Raw genomic sequence first — 17,536 nt, 5'->3', positions numbered from 1 at the left:
TATTTATTTATTTTTTTTACTTATTTATTTATTTTTTTTTTTTGGAGAGAGACTAAATACTTACTATTATGTACTACATGTGGAACACTCTAAACATCACAACTCCAAGTTAGGAACTATTCCCCATCCCCATTTTTACAGAGTTATTCTATTTTTACAGAAAAAAAGCTTCTAGGAAACAGGTTAAATAATTTGCCTAGGGGCCAGGGAGATGGCTCAGTGGAATAAGCGCTTGCCTGGCAAGCCCAAGGCCCTGAGTTCAATCCCCGGTTCCGCAAAAATATAAATAAATAAATAAATAAATAAATAAATAATTTACCTAAGGCTGTGCACTTTGGAAGAGCTAAATAGAAGCAGGGACCACTGTGGTCATGTGCTTGGTCTCTATTTGACAGTCAGTTCTTAAGGAAAAGACACCTCACGGGTATTTTCCAGTGTCTGTAATATACTCTTTTTTTTTTTTTTTTAATGTATTTGGTTGTTGCAGGGTCTCACTATGTAGCTCGGATTCCTGCTTTCAGCGTGCCCAGCTCTGGGATTACAAGCATGGGCCACTACGCCCAGACTGGCTGGCTCAGCCTGCCATGGGGGCGGGGCCAGAGCTGCATGTGGCGCTGGGGATCAAAACTAAGTCCCTGTGCTTGCCCAAGCTCGCCCAAGCAGGTGCTTTAGTCTGCTGAGCTATCTTGCCGGCCCCTGTGATGTAAATACTCTTGTCATGGCCAATATCCAGTTAGCCATGTGCTGTGATCGAACTGAAAGAGGTACTGGAAAGGGCAGTGCGGTGCCACGTCATCATACAGTACTTCCACCCACCCCTAGATTCGATAGAAGTAAATGAGCTCCAGAGCACAGCCGATAGTAAAATATAACAAAAATAATTAGGAGATGATGATTTTGGAATATTCATTACTTTTTTATGTAATTAGCAGATAATTTAAGTTTTTGTAATGGCTGTGCTTAACAAGCAACTTGCAAAACTCCTGAAAATTCAACAGCGTAAAGCCATTTCCAACTCACTAATGAGTGTGTATCTTTTTTTTTTTTTTTTTTTTTTTTTATTTTTTTATGTGTGTGTGTGTGTGTGTGTGTGTGGCCAGCTCAGCCCACCAGGGGGCGGGGCTGACTGGCATGTGGTGCTGGGGATTGAACCGCGGTCCCTGTGCTTTGCTCAACTTGTTCTAAGTAGGTGCTTTAGACCACTGAGCCATCTCACCAGCCCATGAGTGTGTATCTTTGCATAACACGGTCATACTGGGGAGAAAGAGCCCACCAGCCTGGGTTGTGGCTAGGTTCAGAAGGCCGTGCGCAGGCTGGATTAAAGCGTCTCTGCTTAGGCAGACACACAGACCGGGGCTTGATCCCCAGCATGCAGTGCCAGCTCTGCCCCAGGGGTGCGCTGAGCTGGTGATTGAGACTGGGTGTGGTGGCACACCTGTACTCCCAGCGCTTGGGAGGTTGAAGACAAGAAGATCACTCTGAGTTTGATCTGTGTAGTGAGACCCTGTACCAATTACATTAAAAAATAAAAAAGAAGGTCGTGTGCAAATGTTGCTGGGCGCATCTCTGTGGGTGTGTGGCCGGCAGAAACTGCTCCAGGTGCGGAGCTGTCCGTCTGCAGCCAAGGTCCTACTGTATCTATTTGTCCCTGTGGGATGTTGCCAGCATTATGTCTGGGTGGGTAAACGTGTCTATTTGCTCAGGTTGTACCTTTGCATGTCTGGGTGTGGCTGTGTTGTGTGTACATGTGTGTGGTCGCCTTTGTGTATCTTTCTGTACCTACCATGGTCAGTGCATGTCACATGGAGCCTGGCTGTCACGCCAGCCTAAGCAGCTGTGTCTCACACGCAATTGTTTAGTATTTACATGGCTGTATGTGCATGACCATGCCTATCAGTGTTACCATGTGTATGTATGTGTGGCTGTGACTGCTGGTGCCTAGTTGTCTGTTGGGAACTGCTTCAGGTGGTGCACGCTCATGGATCCTGACAAAGGCCTCAGTTGCTGGGACGCCAGGACTGGCAGAACAGCCCGCCCTGAGCTGCAATGTGGGGGAGCTGTCTCACTACAGGAAGTAAGTCTTTTGCTACCCCACTAGGCAGGCCCACTTTCACTCTAGAGCAGCTCCACCTTCCTTGTCCAGACGCCTGGAGCTCTGTGCCCACCCAGATGCTGCCAAGAGTCCAGGCGCAGACGTGGCTGCGCACAGGTTGGCTCTGTGCAGCGGGTACCCTACGAACAGCCTTGCAGCTTCTCCTGGAGACAGCTCTGGGTGCTTCCTTGGGAACCCATCAACACGGATATTGTTCTCTCTGCCCATTTCACAGAAGAGGAAAAGAGGCCCAAAGAAGGAAGGCAAAGTGGCTTGGCTAAGGCTGCAAAAGGAGTGAGGAGGCAGCTCCAGCAGCTCCTTCCTCTTTGGCCAGAGCTCCACCTCAACCCAAAGCCTTATTCCAGGTCTCCTGAGCTTCTCTCACCCCATCTAGAGACCCTGGGGTGGAGTTGGAGATCAGCAAAGCACTGGCCTGAGACAATCTGACTCCCTGCGATGGGGTTCTACTCAGGACACTGGTGGGAAAGTGTTCCCCACGGTTTGCGGTTCAATTTAAGGAATCTGGAGCAGCCTGGAACCTGTGCATGGGGAGGGATAGTGACTGAGATGTAAGGGGAGAAGCTCCTCGCAGTCTCAGGTGGGCGCCGCGCCTTCCCGTTTCACAGGTGTGTGCAGAGCCAGGTCTCATTCACTGGCTCTTACTAGGCACTAGTTAAGCCCATAGAAGTTCTGCGAAATCCAACTTCTCCCGGCTGCCTGCAGAGTGCCCCCCTGTCTTCTCAAAAGTGGAGAAACTGAGGCTCTGGCCTTGGTATGAACTCATCTACTGCTGTCCAGTGTCTAGAGATCCCGACACACCACAGTTCCATGCACCCCTTCCTCTGGCCTTCATCATTCCTGTCAGTTCTAGAACCCCCCACAGTGTCCCTCCCTTTCCCAAGCTCCTAAGATTATTGAATGTACTGTGCCTTAGATACTTTTCCTTTGCTGAGACAAAATACGGGGCACCCAAAGTTAAGGGAGGAGAGGTTTATTTGGCTCACAGTTTGCAGAGGGTTTAAGTTCATAGTTGGCTGGCTCCAGGGCAGGGTGGCATGGTAGGGAAGAAACAGCTCATGAGGGCAGAAGGTAGCAAAGCTAGCATGGGATAGGACAGGCCTCTTTCTGTCTCTTGTATTGTATCCAGGGTACCGGGATTAGGGTAGTGCCAAACCAATCAATGGACTGATTAATAATCACCCACCCTTAAACCCACCACCACACACTCTAGATTTGGCCACCTCTGGTAAAGCCTCATCTATGACCAAAGGAGGCTTTGGGTGACATTTAAATCTTTTTTTTTTTAAATTTTATTTATTTATATGTGTGTGTGTGTGTGTGTGTGTGTGTGTGTGTGTGGCCAGCTCAGCCCACCAGGGGGCGGGGCTGGCTGGCATGTGGTGCTGGGGGATTGAACCGCGGTCCCTGTGCTTTGCTAAGCTTGTTCTAAGTAGGTGCTTTAGACCACTGAGCCATCTCACCAGCCCTGGGTGACATTTAGATACAAGCCTTAACATACTGGAATTACAAATCCTGACACAGCACCTAGATATGGGCAGTGGGCAGAAGAGGACTCCGGGCAGGTCAAGGAGAAAGGCACGTCCACCAGGGTCCTCTCCCCCCACTCCCCACCCCTGGATCAGACTGCAGGCTTGGGGGCCCGTGGCTAAGTTTGCTTGAGCCAGAGACCCTAAGATTATAGCCCGATGGAAAAATCAAGGAAGGGAAAAATCAAACATTAACTTTCCTTAGGCCTGCGCTGAGCGCTTCCTGCTGAGACTGCAGCCTGGGGACCCTGGGGTAGAGCAGTGGGCTCTGCCGTGCACCTCCCCCAGCCCCGGGGCCCAGGCCTCCCGCGGGCCTCATCGCCCCCCCCCAGGCCCGCACCTGTTGGGCCGCGCCCGCCCCGGCCCCACTCGGCCGCCAACAAAATAGTTGTCAACAGAACTGCGCCGCGGGGTCCGCTGCTCCTTTGCTCCTTTCCCGCAGAGCCTCTCCCCCGCGCGGAAGAGGCGAGGCCCTGCACCCCTTGTCCCGCTCTTCCCTGCTCCTTCTCGGGACACCCAGGATTTGCCCCTCCAGTCCCTGCCTACTTCGGGTTTGCACACGCTGTGAGTCCCGGGACTTCGAAAGTCCTTCCCTAGATTCAAGTCTCCTCGTCCGCTTGTCCAAGGCCCAGCACAGGCTGAGCAGGGTTGAACACTACCACCCAGAGGGGCCTGCAACCACCCTCCACCCCACCCCGGCCGCCGGGGCGCCCTGAGCTGTGCACACGTCCACCCCGAGGTGCCCGGCCAGTGTCCCCCCCCGCGGCCCTGTGTCCCGCACCCGCGAGCTTCCCGCTGGTGCCTGAGCCCCGCACGTGCTCCAGGGCGCCCCCACGTCTCCCGGGGGCGTGGGCCTCGGTCCGAACTCCGCGGCCTCACCGTGTTCTTCCTGGCCACCATCTTCTCCAGCTTTCGGGCGCTCTTCCGCAGCTCCTCTTCCTGACCCATGTTGGCCCGCGACGCCCGACGCCCGGCGGGGCGAGGGGCGCAGGGCAGCAGCCGAGCCTGGGTGCAGCAAGGTGAAGGGCGAGCAACCGCGCGAACCTCAGACACAACACACACACCCACCCACACACCCGCCGGGGGCGGGGCGCTCCCCTCCCCCTGCCCGCCTCTCAACCTCGGGGCTGGGAGGGGTGGCGAGCCCTAAATATAGACTTCAAGGACTCCGCCAGGCCAAGACTGCCCGGGCTGGCTGCCTGTCAGGCCTCTGTGGAGAGGAATTGGGGGGACCGTTCCAGGGAAGTCAGGAGCAGGAGGAAGATTTGAGGAGGGGGTCTCAGGCGAACGAGGAGGCCCATGTCTCTGGCCACAGGTGGCATTCATGGCCCACAGGAGTTCTGAATGTTGTTGCCGCTCGCAGCGGGAAGGTCCCACTGCGTGCCTGTGCCCAAGTGGAGACAGCTTGGTATGCTAGAACCACGCTTGGCGCTCATGGTTGCTTCCAGTTCTGCGCTAAGTTAGGCTCACTCCTTCGTGCCTGCGGCCTTTGCAAGCTCATGCAAGCAGCTGTGCTGGTCTGTAGACTTGCGACGTGAGGATGCCGGCCTCTAACTGCAGGGTGCCACCGGTCTCAGGGCTGAATCTCAGAGTGGTGAAGGGCTGGGATTCTTAAGTGCACCTAGGTGAGAAATACTATGAGGTGCGCATAGGTACCTCATATTTACGCAGGGTCAGACTGGTGCCCCGCAGTAAGGTTAGGTTTGGTGGGGTAATATTGGTTGGAGGGGAGGAAAAATAAATTGTGCCCACCTTTCCAGCTGGGCACAGTCCTGCTGTACTGCAGAGAGGCCTTCCCAGTGCCCCAGCACCCCTGACTCTCTTCCCTAACAAGTTTAGTGGGCAGACAGTGACCTTCTTAGGAGTAGGGTCTGGGTCCTGGAAGGGAGGCAGGAAAAGTGGCCCACAGAGGGTGCAGACTGGGGAGCTGTGGTGTGGGGTGTCTGGTTAAAACTTTCTCAGAGAACCCTAACCCAGCATGGGTCACAGGCACAGTCTGGTTTCCAACTGCTGCTTTTGTGATGGGGGTCAAGGTAGGACATTCATTTCATTCACTCAACAAACATATGAGCAAGACAGACCTAGTCTCAACAAGCGGGGCGAAGGAAACCTTAACAGGGTCAGCCACTGAACTCGGGGTGCAGAGGTACAGCTTGCGCAGTGGGAAATATCCCCTCTCAAGAAAGGCCATGTATTAGACCTACATGCAAAGTAGTTTAGAAAAAAGTTTGTGGCAGAAGAAGAAAAATTCATTCATTTGACATACGTTTATTGAGCACCTACTTTGTGCCAGGGGTTCTGGCCCTGAGTATCCAGAGAGGAACAAAAGAAAACAGGCTTTGTGGTACAGCACTCGCTTAGCATGCAAATCTTCCTCCCATCCAGTCATGAAAGCAGTTGACTCCTCCCTCATTGGAGCTAGAAGAAGCTAAGAAAATACCACGTCTTACCCTTTCATCACACAAACAGGAAGATCGGAGACCAAAGAGGGTGTGACCCCCTCAGTGGGTGGGTGGGTTGTAGACAGGCAGTTCTGGACTTTTGTGACACCATTCGTACCCACTATAGTCCCTCCACCTATCTGCCCACCTCAGAGGTCACCTGCAAACAGTTCCTGGACACAACTCTGGTGGTTTCCCATAGCTTTTTATGAGCTTGCCAGAAATTAATGCCCAGAAAGAGCTAATTAACAAGAGATGGGACTTGGGGGTAAGTACCCCATTTCTTTCATCTTGGTGGGGCAATATGGAGATTAAGGTGGTCAACAAGCTCGTGCCCTTGTTGCCTGCCATGGTCACCCCACATTAACGCGCCCTTTACTGCTTTTACCTTCTGCTTCCTTTCTTTATGCCCTCACCATACTTCCTGGGATCCTCCCACAAATAAACTTACTTGTCCTAGGTCAAATCCTTATCTCGACAGCAGTCAACAGAGACCGTGGCAGGAACCATGGCCAAGCCAAACACACCAGGTCTCCAAGCATCTAGTCCAGCGTTCTTTCCTCCACGACCTCAGTGCTGTTCACATTTTGAACTGGATAATTTATTGTCATGGGGCCGAACTGTGGCCGTGGTTTTCAATGTGTCCCCCCAGAGCTTCCTGTGCAGGAAACTTGGTTGCCAGTATTGAGAGGTGGTGGGAATTTTAAGGAGGGGGGCTTAATGAAAGGTAATTACGTCAAGGAGAGGCACCACATTGGAAGGGGCTAATACTGGCCTCCCAGAGTGCGTCAGTTCTGGCGAGAATAGGCTGTTGGAGAGCAAGGCCCCCTTGTCCTCCTGCATCCGCTGGTTCTGTTTCTGTCATGCTGTGATGCAGAGGAACCCAGGCCAGGATGCCGGCAGGGCTGGGGCCATATGCTGTTTGGATCCTCCACCAGCAGGGGCAGCGCATGACAGCAGAGTTATCAGCCAAGAAAACCTCTTTAAAGTACATTTCGTGGGGCTGGAGAGATGGCTCAGTGGTCTAAAGCACCTACTTGGAACTAGCTTGGCAAAGCATCAGGGACCGCGGTTCAATCCCCCAGCACCACATGCCAGCCAGCCCCGCCCCCTGGTGGGCTGAGCTGGCCACACACACACACCACACTCTCTCTCTCTCTCTCTCTCTCTCTCTCTCTCTCTCTCTCAAATAAATAAAAAAAATAAAAAAAAAAAAAAGTACATTTCGTTGCAGCAACACAAAACTGAGACATGGGGTCAAACAGGACATCCAGCAGCATCCTGGCCTTCATCCACTAGAGGCCAGCAGCAACCTCCAGTTGCAAACTATTTTCCCTTGTGCCAAATGTCCCCCAGGGCAAAATTGTTCCTGGTCGTACCACAACCACTGCTCCATACCAGACTGTCTTGCCAAGTTCAGAGAAAGAATTCCAGGCCACAAGATTCCTTTCCTTTCTCCCTTATACTTCAGATCCCATAGACAAAACCAGTGGAATTTACCCCAAGAAATTATTACAGATGAGTGAAATAACAAGTTTGAGATGAATGAAACCAGATACTGAGGGCAATCTGGTTCCCAAGTGACCACAGGCCAGTAAGCCTCCAGGATGAGCAGTTCAGGCTCCTGGCCACACTGCTCCACTGGCCCTGATGCCCTATGGTACCCTGCTGGGCCTAGCCCAGCCCAGCACCCAGCAGCTGTAGAGTAGGGACATTAGTGGTTGCTGATGGCTAGGGAGCGCCTGCCCCCTAATCAGGGCTGAGCTCTGGGGGAATTCCTGACCCGGGTAGCAGAATCTTAAAAGTTTCTGCTCTGTCACTTTCCTCTCTCCTTTTGTAGCTTCTGACACCCCCAGACTGGAAGGCCCCTGAATTGACCAAGAGAAAGAGAAGTGAGGATCCATAACCCAGATCCTTCCTGGTGTTCCTCCTTCCTCAGGGAGACAGGGAAATGGGGGTGAGTCAGGCTGTACTTCCTGATTGGAGTGGGGGGTTCCTGAGCCCAGACCCCAGGGAGGGCTGCACTGCCCTGCAAATAACAGGTGTTCCGGGGGCTGGGGAGATGGCTCAGTAGGATAAAAGCTTCCCTGGCAAGCATAAGGGCCTGAGTTCAATCCCCAGTTCTGCCAAAAAAAAAAAAAAAAAAAAAAAAAACCAGGTGTTTCAAATGTTTATTACATAGCCAGTACAGAATAGGCATTGGCCAACTGGAACAAAACTGGGCTGCACACAACTAATAATGGTCAGACAGGAACTAGTGAGTATGTAGGTCCTGCCCCTGAGCCCAGAGCTATCTTCCAAAATAAGGTTCTGCATGTTCTTATGCCAGACCTTGACACCAGCCTCCCAGCAAGGGACTATCCCTGCAGGACCCTCGTCTGATGTATATGGCATCCACAGTGCCTAGTGCAGGCCTGGACAGCGCTGGAACTCAGTAAAGGACTGCTAGATCAAGAAGAGGCCCAGACAGTCTCCAGCCTGCAAGAGAATGAGGCAGGAGGGCCTGTCCTACTGCAGCCCCTGACTGAGGGAGAATCACCATCCTGCCCTGATGAGGGACTGAGGGTTCTGTAGCTGAACCCAGCTTAAGGCTCAGATCCGGGTTCAAGGCTGCCCAGTGTTGGAGCACCATGAGATGGAGGAGATGAACCCAACATAGAGACCCAGTGTCCTTGGCAGGGGCATGGCCCCTTCCACAACAGAAAGAAGGCCATGAAGGACAGAGAACACTAGACCCAAGGGAATGGATCCTCAGTTCCCAGTTCTGTGGGCTCAGGTCCCAGCATGGGCCATGCAGGGGTCAACAAGGAGCAAATCTTGCAAAAACTACAAAGAACTTGCTGGAAGGACACCAGTTTTTGAGCCATCTCCTTCAGTGAAGCCAACCTAGGGAGACAAAGATGAAATCAACATTTGCTAAGCACCTATTACAAACTACTCAATTCATTTCTATCCCATCATGGGACAGACTCAATTTATTCCCGTTCTACAGATGGTGCTCTAAAGAGGCAAGGCTTAAAGGGGCAAGGCACTTATCCCAGGTTTCCTCAGTTTTGAAGTTTGAGCTCTAGCTGTATCACACATGCCACAAGCCTGGTGATGGATACACGGCTTTCGAGGTAACAGCAGAAGCAGGATGTGGACGCAGATGTGGACCTGGTGCTTGACTTTCAGACTGAAGATGACTCTTCAGAGAGGGGCAGCTGCTGCCCCTTCCCTCCCCACTCCCAGCACAGATAATCAATGCGCCTGTCTTAGGGAGAAGTCCCCAGCCTGCTACACCCATCTGCCCATCTTTGACACCTCCACATCCTGCCCCTGCCCCTCAAATCACAGCCTCTGGCTCCTACCGGCATGTTCTTTCTGGACAGAGGCTGTCGGACGGAGGGCCCATCTTCCAGGCTTCGAGCCCCCCGCCGATAGGAGCGTGTGCTTTCCGAGCTGGAAGGCAGAGAAAGGTCAATGTCACCTTAGTGTCCAGAGTGGCACAGAATGGGGAGATTGGGCTCATGTGAACAGCAAGCTGCATGCTTAGAAGAGATGAACAGAGAGTCCACAGGACCCCAAGGTTGGGTCCATCACAGGGCAGAGGGCTCTGGGCTTTGGACTTTGGAGGCAGCTCTGAGTCCAGCTTCCCTGAATTCCCAGGAGATAGGGTGTCCAAGGAAGAGAGAGGACCTGATCCTGGGCTGGAGTTGAGGACATGAACTACGCACGTGGGGCTAAGCCTGCTCTCTTCCAACCTCAGCAGCCAGGGTCCCAGGGCAGACTGGGGAAGGAAAGGGAAGGGGCCCAACACCCTCCACCAAAGGTCCAGGATCTCCGCCTACAGTGCAGACCCCAGAGCTGGAATATGACCTTGCTTGGAGCAGGTCCTATTAGAGCCAGGGAAATAAATGGATGCCCAGAGAGGTCAGGAAAATTTGCCAGGACACACAGCTGGCCCTTACCCACCTGAACCTGACAGGGAGATACACGTCTGCAGGGGTAGTCCCAGATGTCAGGCCAGCTCGGAAGGTGCCTGCAGGCTCCCGGAGGCCCTCCTCAGAGCTAGAAAGGGCTTGGCTGGGCCCCCAGGGTTCCACAGGACTTGTGAGACTGGAGGAGGAGGAAGCTGGGCTGAAGCCCTCAGAGGCCTCAGGGGGCTCAGAACTCAGGCTGGAGACTTCCGAACGATCTGGAAGCAGAAGTTTTCATCATTTCCTCTGCCTTGTATCAAAGCAGTCTGTGGGCTCCAGGATCTGCCATGCTTCTGTCCACCTGCCTCGCCCCTCCACTCCCCGCTGTCCCCTTCCCCTGCAGAGGACATTCACATCAGCCACTCCTGCTGGCTCATGGCTCTGCTTCTCTTGGGACCTTGGCTCTCCCACCCAGCCGGCCCCTTCATCCAGCCCAGGTTCTATGCACCCCCCTCCCAAGTCCTTCTAATCCACCCCACCCTCAATAGGACCTGCTCCCTCCCAACTCCCCCGCACTGAGAAACAGCTATCAACTGTCAAATCCCTGCCCTTTGGGAACTAAGGTTCTCCACAGCACTGAGCTTTACACTATCATCAACTGTATTCCAGCATTTTATTTGCAGTACTGGGGCTCAAACCCAGGCCGCTACACACTCTAGACAAGTATGCTACCTCTGAGCTGCACCCTCAGCACCCCATTCCAGTTTGTATCTCCTCACTAGAGCTAGAGTCTTGGCAGCCTCCAAAGGATGCCGGACAGTAGATGCTCCATAAACATTTTTTTGTTTCTTTTGAAATAGTCTTGATATGTAGTTCAGGGCCTTGAACTATGTAGCTCAGGCTGGCCTTGAATTCACGGCAGTCCTCCTGCCCCAGTCTCCTGAGCACTAGGATTACAGACATGCACCACGACACCCAGCCTTCCATAAATTCTCTCCTTTTTACTAAGAAAAATGAGAAGGAATGTGGAATAAAAGTTGGGTCACTTGGAATAAGAGACCTGGGTTTGAATCCTACCCCACAGGCTATGGGATTTTGCATACATTGCTTAATTAACATCTCTGTTCATTTACCCTTAAGGAAAGGGTGGACCCCACCTGCCAGGAACTGTGAGGATGGTATGGACCAGCTCCTATGCACTGTTGGTTCATTGTCCCAGCAGAGTAAGTCCTCAAAAATGGTAGGCATTTTTCTGGGCAGCCAACTCTACCTGCACTGGCATGGCTCACACGCCCTTGGATCATGGTCCGAGAAGAGGCTTTGACTGGCAAGGGCGGAGGGCAGTCCTCACTCTGGCCCTGCAGGATGGCTGTTCCCAGGCTGCCGATGGGCTCATAGGTCTTGTTGCTGATGTCCAGCCTCCCACTGGCCCAGCGGGCTTGAGCTGGGGGCTTCAGAGTGCAGTGCTGTGGGGCAAAGACAGTCTGGTCACCCCAGTTCAGCCTGCCCTCTCCACAACAGGCCAGGTGTAGCTTTCCTTCTGCCACCTGAGGCCCATGGGACAGGGGCTGGGCAGAGGCTGGGCCCCACCTTCTCCTCCTCATCCTCCTCGCTGTCAGAGCCCGGCTCCATGGAGATGCCCCAGGAGTAGTCCAAGTGCAGCGGGAAGGTGAGGGTCCCCGCCTGCGCCTGCTCCAGCTGCCAAAAACACAGGCTTTCCAGGTCAGAGGCCAGAGACCACCAGGAAAAGGAAGGACCAGAGGGCAGCCAGCCCCCTCCCTTGGACTCACCAGCTCCTCACACTCTTTGTGCTGCTTCTTCCTAACTATGTCCAGAGCCGTCTCTCCGGCCTCGTTCACTGTGAGAGGGCAAAGCCAGGGCTCAAAGTCATGGTGGAGGAAACATAGCAGCTCAGAGATTAACATGGGCCTCTGGAATCAGATCGTCTAGGTGTCGCTCCTGGCTATGCCATTTGCCAGCTGTGTAACCTTGAGGAAATCATTTAACCTTTGTGGGGCCTTAACTGTCTCATCCATAAGATTCACAAGACAGTGGTACCTCGGGCCATGTACTTAACCAAATCACATTTCCCTATATGGTCAACATTGTACCTAACCACTGAATTTGATTCAGTTCTCATTCAATTCAGTTTGAGACCATAATTGTGGAAAGAATTTAACACATGAATCAAGGTACCACTGTATCTGAAACTCTCTGACCAGGATGTCATTAGAATATGTATAAATCACTTGGCACATTAGCAGGCATATATTAACAGTAAACATCTTGGCCTTAACCATCCAGCAGAAAAGTATAAAAACGAGGTATATAAAGTAAAGCTGTAAAAGGCTCAAGTCAATAACTTCTGAGGGTAGGGCTGGGGAAATGGCTCAGTGGAATAAGCGCTTCCCTGGCAAGTGCAAGGCCCCGAGTTCAATCCCTGGTTCCGCAAAAAAAAAAAAAAAAAAAAAAAAAAAAAAAAACTTCTGAGAGTAACCCACTAATATTATAGACTGCTAGACAGTGTTAGATTGTTTAGTTGAATTCAAAGAGCTATAGTATTTAGATGCCAATAGAATAGCCACCTCTGACAGGACAAAAACATTAAAATTTAAATTTAAAAAAAAAGATACAAAGGAAAGATCATTTTGTATTTATATACACAAAATAGTTAGGATAGATATACAACTACTTTCACTTAATTCAATGAGAAGAAAGAGGTGTACTAATAGTGTTTGGACAGGAAATCCTGTCTGCTTCTTATACTATGAATAACCACTAAGAAGATAAGAATGTACAGTATACTGACTGTCAAAACTGTCCTATTAATCAGCTGTGAAACTGTCTCATTCATATTTATTTCTCAATAAAAAATATATATATAGGGGCTGGGGAGATGGCTCAGTGGAATAAGCACTTCCCTGGCAGGTGCAAGGGCCTGAATTCAACCCCCGGTTCCGCCAAAAAAAAAAAAAAAAAAAAAAAATATATATATAAAAACCAGTAAACAGGGGGCCGGGGAGATAGTTCAGTGGAATAAGTGCTTCCCTGGCAAGCATAAGTGACAGAGTTCAATCACCGGTTCCACCAAAAAAAACCCAAAAAAACAAAAAAACAGTAAACAGCAGCTACTGCAATCAGAATTATGCAAATTTAGCTAGTATTTTGCTAAGTACTATCAGAAGCATTATCTTTTTAATGCTTTTAGCAGGCCAACTAGGTCCATGGCCTCACTCCCATTTTACAGATGAGAAAGTTGAGGTTCCAGAAATGAATGACAGACTCTTAAGGACACAGAAGTAGTCAGAAGCAAGCCTGTCTGTGTGCACAGCAGCACTTGTTGTCAGTGCCCTTCATCCAAGAAGCAGGCAGACAGCCCCACCCAGCGCAGCAGGCATGGAATCTGATGGGGGTGCTCGGCCACACCTATGCCCACTGAAGCTCTCCCTTTCAGCAGCAGCTTGAGGCAGTCGGGCTGGCCATGGAGTGCGGCGTAGTGCAAGGCAGTGTTTCCATTCGCAGCCTTGTTGTCCAGGTGACCACTGGGGGAGGCAGAATGCAAGGGGGGCAGGTGAAGAGGTCAAAAGCAGGAGGAAGGGGAGAGGGGGAAAGAGAAGGGGTAGTGTGAGGAGGAGGGCAGGTGGTGGCAGGCAGGTTCTTACCCGTTCTGGATGATGAAGTCTACCAGGGGCAGGGATGCCTGATTGGCGACTCTGATGGCCAAGTGCAGGGCCAGCTCTCCAGGGGCCTGAATACATGTCCACACCTGAGTGTCCCCAGGTCACCTGCCCACACCCAATGCTGCTTTCTCAAACTCTTACCACCCCAACACCTCCAGATAAGAAGCTGCAGAACCCCAGAGAGATGACACTGAAGGGGCAAAGCCTCCCATCTGGAGAGAGGAGGAAGGGTCAATCAGTCCCTCGCTGTTTCAGGGTACAGTTCTTCCTCCTCTGCCCCCCACAAAAGGAGTTTCCAAACCTCATTCTGGCCTGGGTCCCCATCTTTGTCTAACTCTTACACTGGTTCTGCAGCCTCATGCTTTCTGCTATCAATCACAGAGTTGTTTCCTGTCATTCAGGCCCTGTCATTTGGACCTCACCTAAGCACTGTCCCCTCACTGCCCACTGGACAGCCCAACAAGATTATCGGACAGCCAGCTCATAGATATTGTTTTGGGAAGACCTTCTGGGGATTGAACCCAGGACCTTGTGCATGCTAAGCATACCCCATACCTCTCAGACACACCCCCAGACCGCAACCTCCATTTTTCATGTCCAATCAACAACTCCTGATCTAATCCTTCCAGTGTCATTTTTTTTTCTCTCTGCTCCCATGGTGTTTATTACTGGAACAGCCAGTGTGATGGCCTTCTCTGCTCTGAGACTCGAACCTACGACCTCTTGCTGTAAAGCCTAATGCGTAAACCGCTACGCTATCTCTCCAGCTTCTCTTCTCTAATCCAACCTGCTCCTATCTACTTACAAGCTATTCAACCCTGTGCGAGCTATTATTTACCCATTTTACAGATGAAGAAATGTGTCTCAGATAAGTAAGCTGCCCTGGACAGCACGGCTGGAAAAAGTCCGTAATTCGGGATCTGGGTTCAGGTCTGCCTGACTGGATCTGTGCTCTTTCCCATTTACCCTCTGAAGGGTGAGCTATGTGCAGATGGCAGAGACAGGATCCAGGGGAGTAAGAGCTGGTCCTGGTGCATATGTGCGGGTTCCAAGTGGTTCTCGGCAGGGGTTCTCACCTGCCCATCAGGCCCTGGCAGTGGCTGTCCAAAGTCCTGCCCACTGGCAAAGGCCTCCAGTACGGACAGGAGGTCCCTGTTGTAAATGGCTGCCTGGAGTTTCTGGGGTTCATACGCAGTCCGGCGGGCAAACCTGTGTTCTACGTACTTGGCCACAACGTAGTCCCTGCGGGTGCTCCTACCAAGACAAGCACAGTTCTCAGCAAGGGCCATTTCCAGCCGGCCAACCCTGGCACCATCCCACAAAGGAGACAGGGCCCCATGCACCAAAATGATGTCTTGGCGACTTCCAAAGCTGAGGCTCCTCTCTCCCCAAACCTTGGATCCCTCTGAGGCCCCGGGAGCTGCGCAGACAGACTCCTTCAGTCAGTACCCCTCTGTTCCCCAGAATCTCCGTACATGTCACTCTCTGCAGAGGGCTTAGTACCACCATTGGCGAGCAGCTGGGCCTCCATGACCTCATTGAAGCGGGTGTTCCCAATGTTCAAGGCCAGCTGGAGTCGCGAGAGAACGTGTGCAGGATGAAATCAGGCGGTTAGGAAGCTAAAAATCTGAGCCTCAAAGTAGCATCCTTGGTTGACCCTCCCCATCCGGGCCCCGCCTCAGCCCACCCCTTTTCTCAGTCCACCTTGGCCTGGCCCCGCCCTTACCCCTTCAAAGGCCCAGGAACCTTGCCCAAGCCCCTCCCCGGTCCAAGCCACACCCACAGCCCCGCCTCCTCCCCGCCCCCGCCCTCCCTCACCAACAACTCCGAGGGGCCCAGCAGGTCCAAAGTGAGAGACTGCATGCGCGAGAAGCGCACACCCAGCTCGCGGTGGACTCCTGAGCACTGGATGCAGGTGAGCACGCCCAGGTTGGTGCTGAGCCACGTGGGGTCTGCAGAGAAGGGCAGCTGGTGCACGCAGGCCCGACCCCTTCCCTCTCTCCTTCCTCCTCCCGCCCGGCCCCGCCCACCGCAGACCTGCAGCCGCGCAATCGCAGCACTGGCCATTCCCGGGCAGGCTCTTCACCTCCGCGATGAGCAGCTTCGTGAGGTCATGGGGCTCCCCGTCCAGTCCGGAGCCTGCCCTGGATCCGGGGCCGCCACCAGGCTCACCGAGGAAAGCGCTACTCAAGGCTTCGTCCTTGCTGTTCTGCAGCACCGACACCCACCTGCGCAGACAGAGGGGGCAGGTGGATGCGGCTGGGCCCAGAGGACCTCCTGGCCCAGCCCACCAGCTCCTCGGGCACTCACGCTTCACACTCGTGCTCATCCTCGGCCTGGAAATGGTATGTCCTGTTGTCTGCCAGAGAGGAGAGAGCTTCAGGCTACAGAAGTTGCACAGGCCTTAAACCGATGCTTTGATGCGCTTCTGTCCCGGTTCGAGCACCCCAGCAGGGCAGGGTATCCTCCGAACCACCTGTCACAGCCCATAGATCCCTTCGCCACCTGCTGTCCGGCTTCACTTCTCCCAGAGCCAAGCCCCAGCAACTCCCAGGCGCTAACCTTGCTTCAGGATGCCCAGGCTCCCTACTTCCCGGGAGTAAGGACCTTCAAGAGGCCTTTCCTCCCGCTATTCCCCACGGGAAACTTCTCCTTTGGCCCAACTGGTGGGACACACGGCTGAGACCTGCATCATGCCAACCTGTCTCTGAACTGCCCCCATCTCTACATTTTCGGGTTCTTCAAAGCTGAACTTCTCCAAGCTCTTCCTGGCTCCCTAAAGCAGAGCAGGCCTTCCCTGGGGCTCCATGTACCTCTCTTCTGGACACTCCACCCTACAGACCTGGGTTCCCCAACTACACACCCCTGCCAGAGGGGCTCCCAAAGGGTGAGATCTAGGTCTTTCTCAGCCTGCACCTACCTCACAGAAAACCTGGCACCAAAGGCTCCAGAGAATAAGAATTTAAAAATTTAAAGAAATGGTAACTTAAAAGCTAGATTAACAAAGCCATTGAAATACACTTGACATGATGTGGAAAGTTCACTGTGAGGGACAATGAACCCTGTAAAAGGTGCCTGGGCCCTGCACAGTCCGAGCAGCTCTGTGATACTGGCCGGAACTGGAAACAGACCCCTAACCATATGTTTTGGGGAGTGGGCAGTGCACTTGGCGCAGCTCTGGGCAGCTTGAGGACTGGGTAGGAAGCACTCACGGGTGACGAGGTCAAAGCATTTCTTTTCCTCAGGGTTTGGCCTCACTTGGCATGTGAGCAGGGTCAGCTTCACCGGGGGCCGGTTTATCTGGGGGGAATTTGGAATGGGGAGTACACATTACCCGTGGCCTCCTGAATACTCAGTTTCCCAACAGGTTAAGTGGGCATAAGAATCCCGTTCCACTTTATACTACTGTCTCTCAGCACCGCAAGGTTGGGGGCTTTGGATCTCACCCTTCCTCCCACAAAGGGTCGCCAGAACCCTGGATCCAAGTTTGGGGCTCAGTTGTGGAGGGAGGGCTTGACATTTGTCAGCTCAGAACAATAGGCGAGGTCTTACCGTGCTGTGTGAGATGGTCAGGCAGCCGTACTTGACCCCACACTTCCTCTTCTGCCAGACTCTTCGGATCCTAAGGCCCAGAGGGATAGTGACAATGACCTAGGGCTCACCTCTAGCTGTCCCATAGAGGAGAGTACTGACCCCACCTCTGTGACCTCTAGCCTCATCTCTTCACCTCTTCCCTCCCCAGTCCCTGAACCCCTTCACTCTTCAGGGCTCTTTCTGAGAGAGACAGTCCTTCCCTCAAGAAATTCCCAGTGTGGGGCTGGTGAGATGGCTCAGTGGTCTAAAGCACCTACTTAGAACAAGCTTAGCAAAGCACAGG

The 17,536-nt window shown here is 52.7% G+C and overlaps 2 protein-coding genes across 4 annotated transcripts in view; both read right to left on the bottom strand.

The window, feature by feature from the left end:
- The window catches only part of Tcea3 (transcription elongation factor A3), a 38,180-nt gene extending 33,454 nt beyond the window's left edge, over positions 1 to 4,726 (bottom strand). The window contains exon 1 of the mRNA XM_023722446.1: positions 4,519 to 4,726. Within this exon, the coding sequence (XP_023578214.1) occupies positions 4,519 to 4,587 (69 nt within the window). The 5' untranslated portion in view covers positions 4,588 to 4,726. The remainder of the gene's footprint in view (positions 1 to 4,518) is intronic.
- A 3,511-nt stretch (positions 4,727 to 8,237) lies between these two features.
- The window catches only part of Asap3 (ArfGAP with SH3 domain, ankyrin repeat and PH domain 3), a 49,619-nt gene continuing 40,320 nt past the window's right edge, over positions 8,238 to 17,536 (bottom strand). For 2 of the 3 annotated variants that reach the window (XM_004637735.3, XM_023722556.1), the window contains 15 exons: positions 17,212 to 17,281; positions 16,872 to 16,959; positions 15,970 to 16,018; positions 15,697 to 15,887; positions 15,478 to 15,611; positions 15,135 to 15,229; positions 14,736 to 14,913; positions 13,642 to 13,727; positions 13,406 to 13,521; positions 11,770 to 11,837; positions 11,570 to 11,677; positions 11,250 to 11,445; positions 10,035 to 10,257; positions 9,431 to 9,521; positions 8,238 to 8,966 (listed from right to left, as the gene is read on the bottom strand). In XM_004637735.3, the coding sequence (XP_004637792.2) occupies positions 8,907 to 8,966; positions 9,431 to 9,521; positions 10,035 to 10,257; positions 11,250 to 11,445; positions 11,570 to 11,677; positions 11,770 to 11,837; positions 13,406 to 13,521; positions 13,642 to 13,727; positions 14,736 to 14,913; positions 15,135 to 15,229; positions 15,478 to 15,611; positions 15,697 to 15,887; positions 15,970 to 16,018; positions 16,872 to 16,959; positions 17,212 to 17,281 (1,753 nt within the window). In that variant the 3' untranslated portion in view covers positions 8,238 to 8,906. The remainder of the gene's footprint in view (positions 8,967 to 9,430; positions 9,522 to 10,034; positions 10,258 to 11,249; positions 11,446 to 11,569; positions 11,678 to 11,769; positions 11,838 to 13,405; positions 13,522 to 13,641; positions 13,728 to 14,735; positions 14,914 to 15,134; positions 15,230 to 15,477; positions 15,612 to 15,696; positions 15,888 to 15,969; positions 16,019 to 16,871; positions 16,960 to 17,211; positions 17,282 to 17,536) is intronic. The other variant, XM_023722555.1, reaches the window with a different exon arrangement.

The sequence above is a fragment of the Octodon degus genome, unplaced genomic scaffold, assembly GCF_000260255.1.
Source record: "Octodon degus isolate 3935 unplaced genomic scaffold, OctDeg1.0 scaffold00092, whole genome shotgun sequence".
NCBI classification, from domain to species: domain Eukaryota; kingdom Metazoa; phylum Chordata; class Mammalia; order Rodentia; family Octodontidae; genus Octodon; species Octodon degus.
The sequence above is the reverse complement of the archived record's forward strand: the minus strand, read 5'-3'. Positions and strand labels throughout refer to the sequence as shown.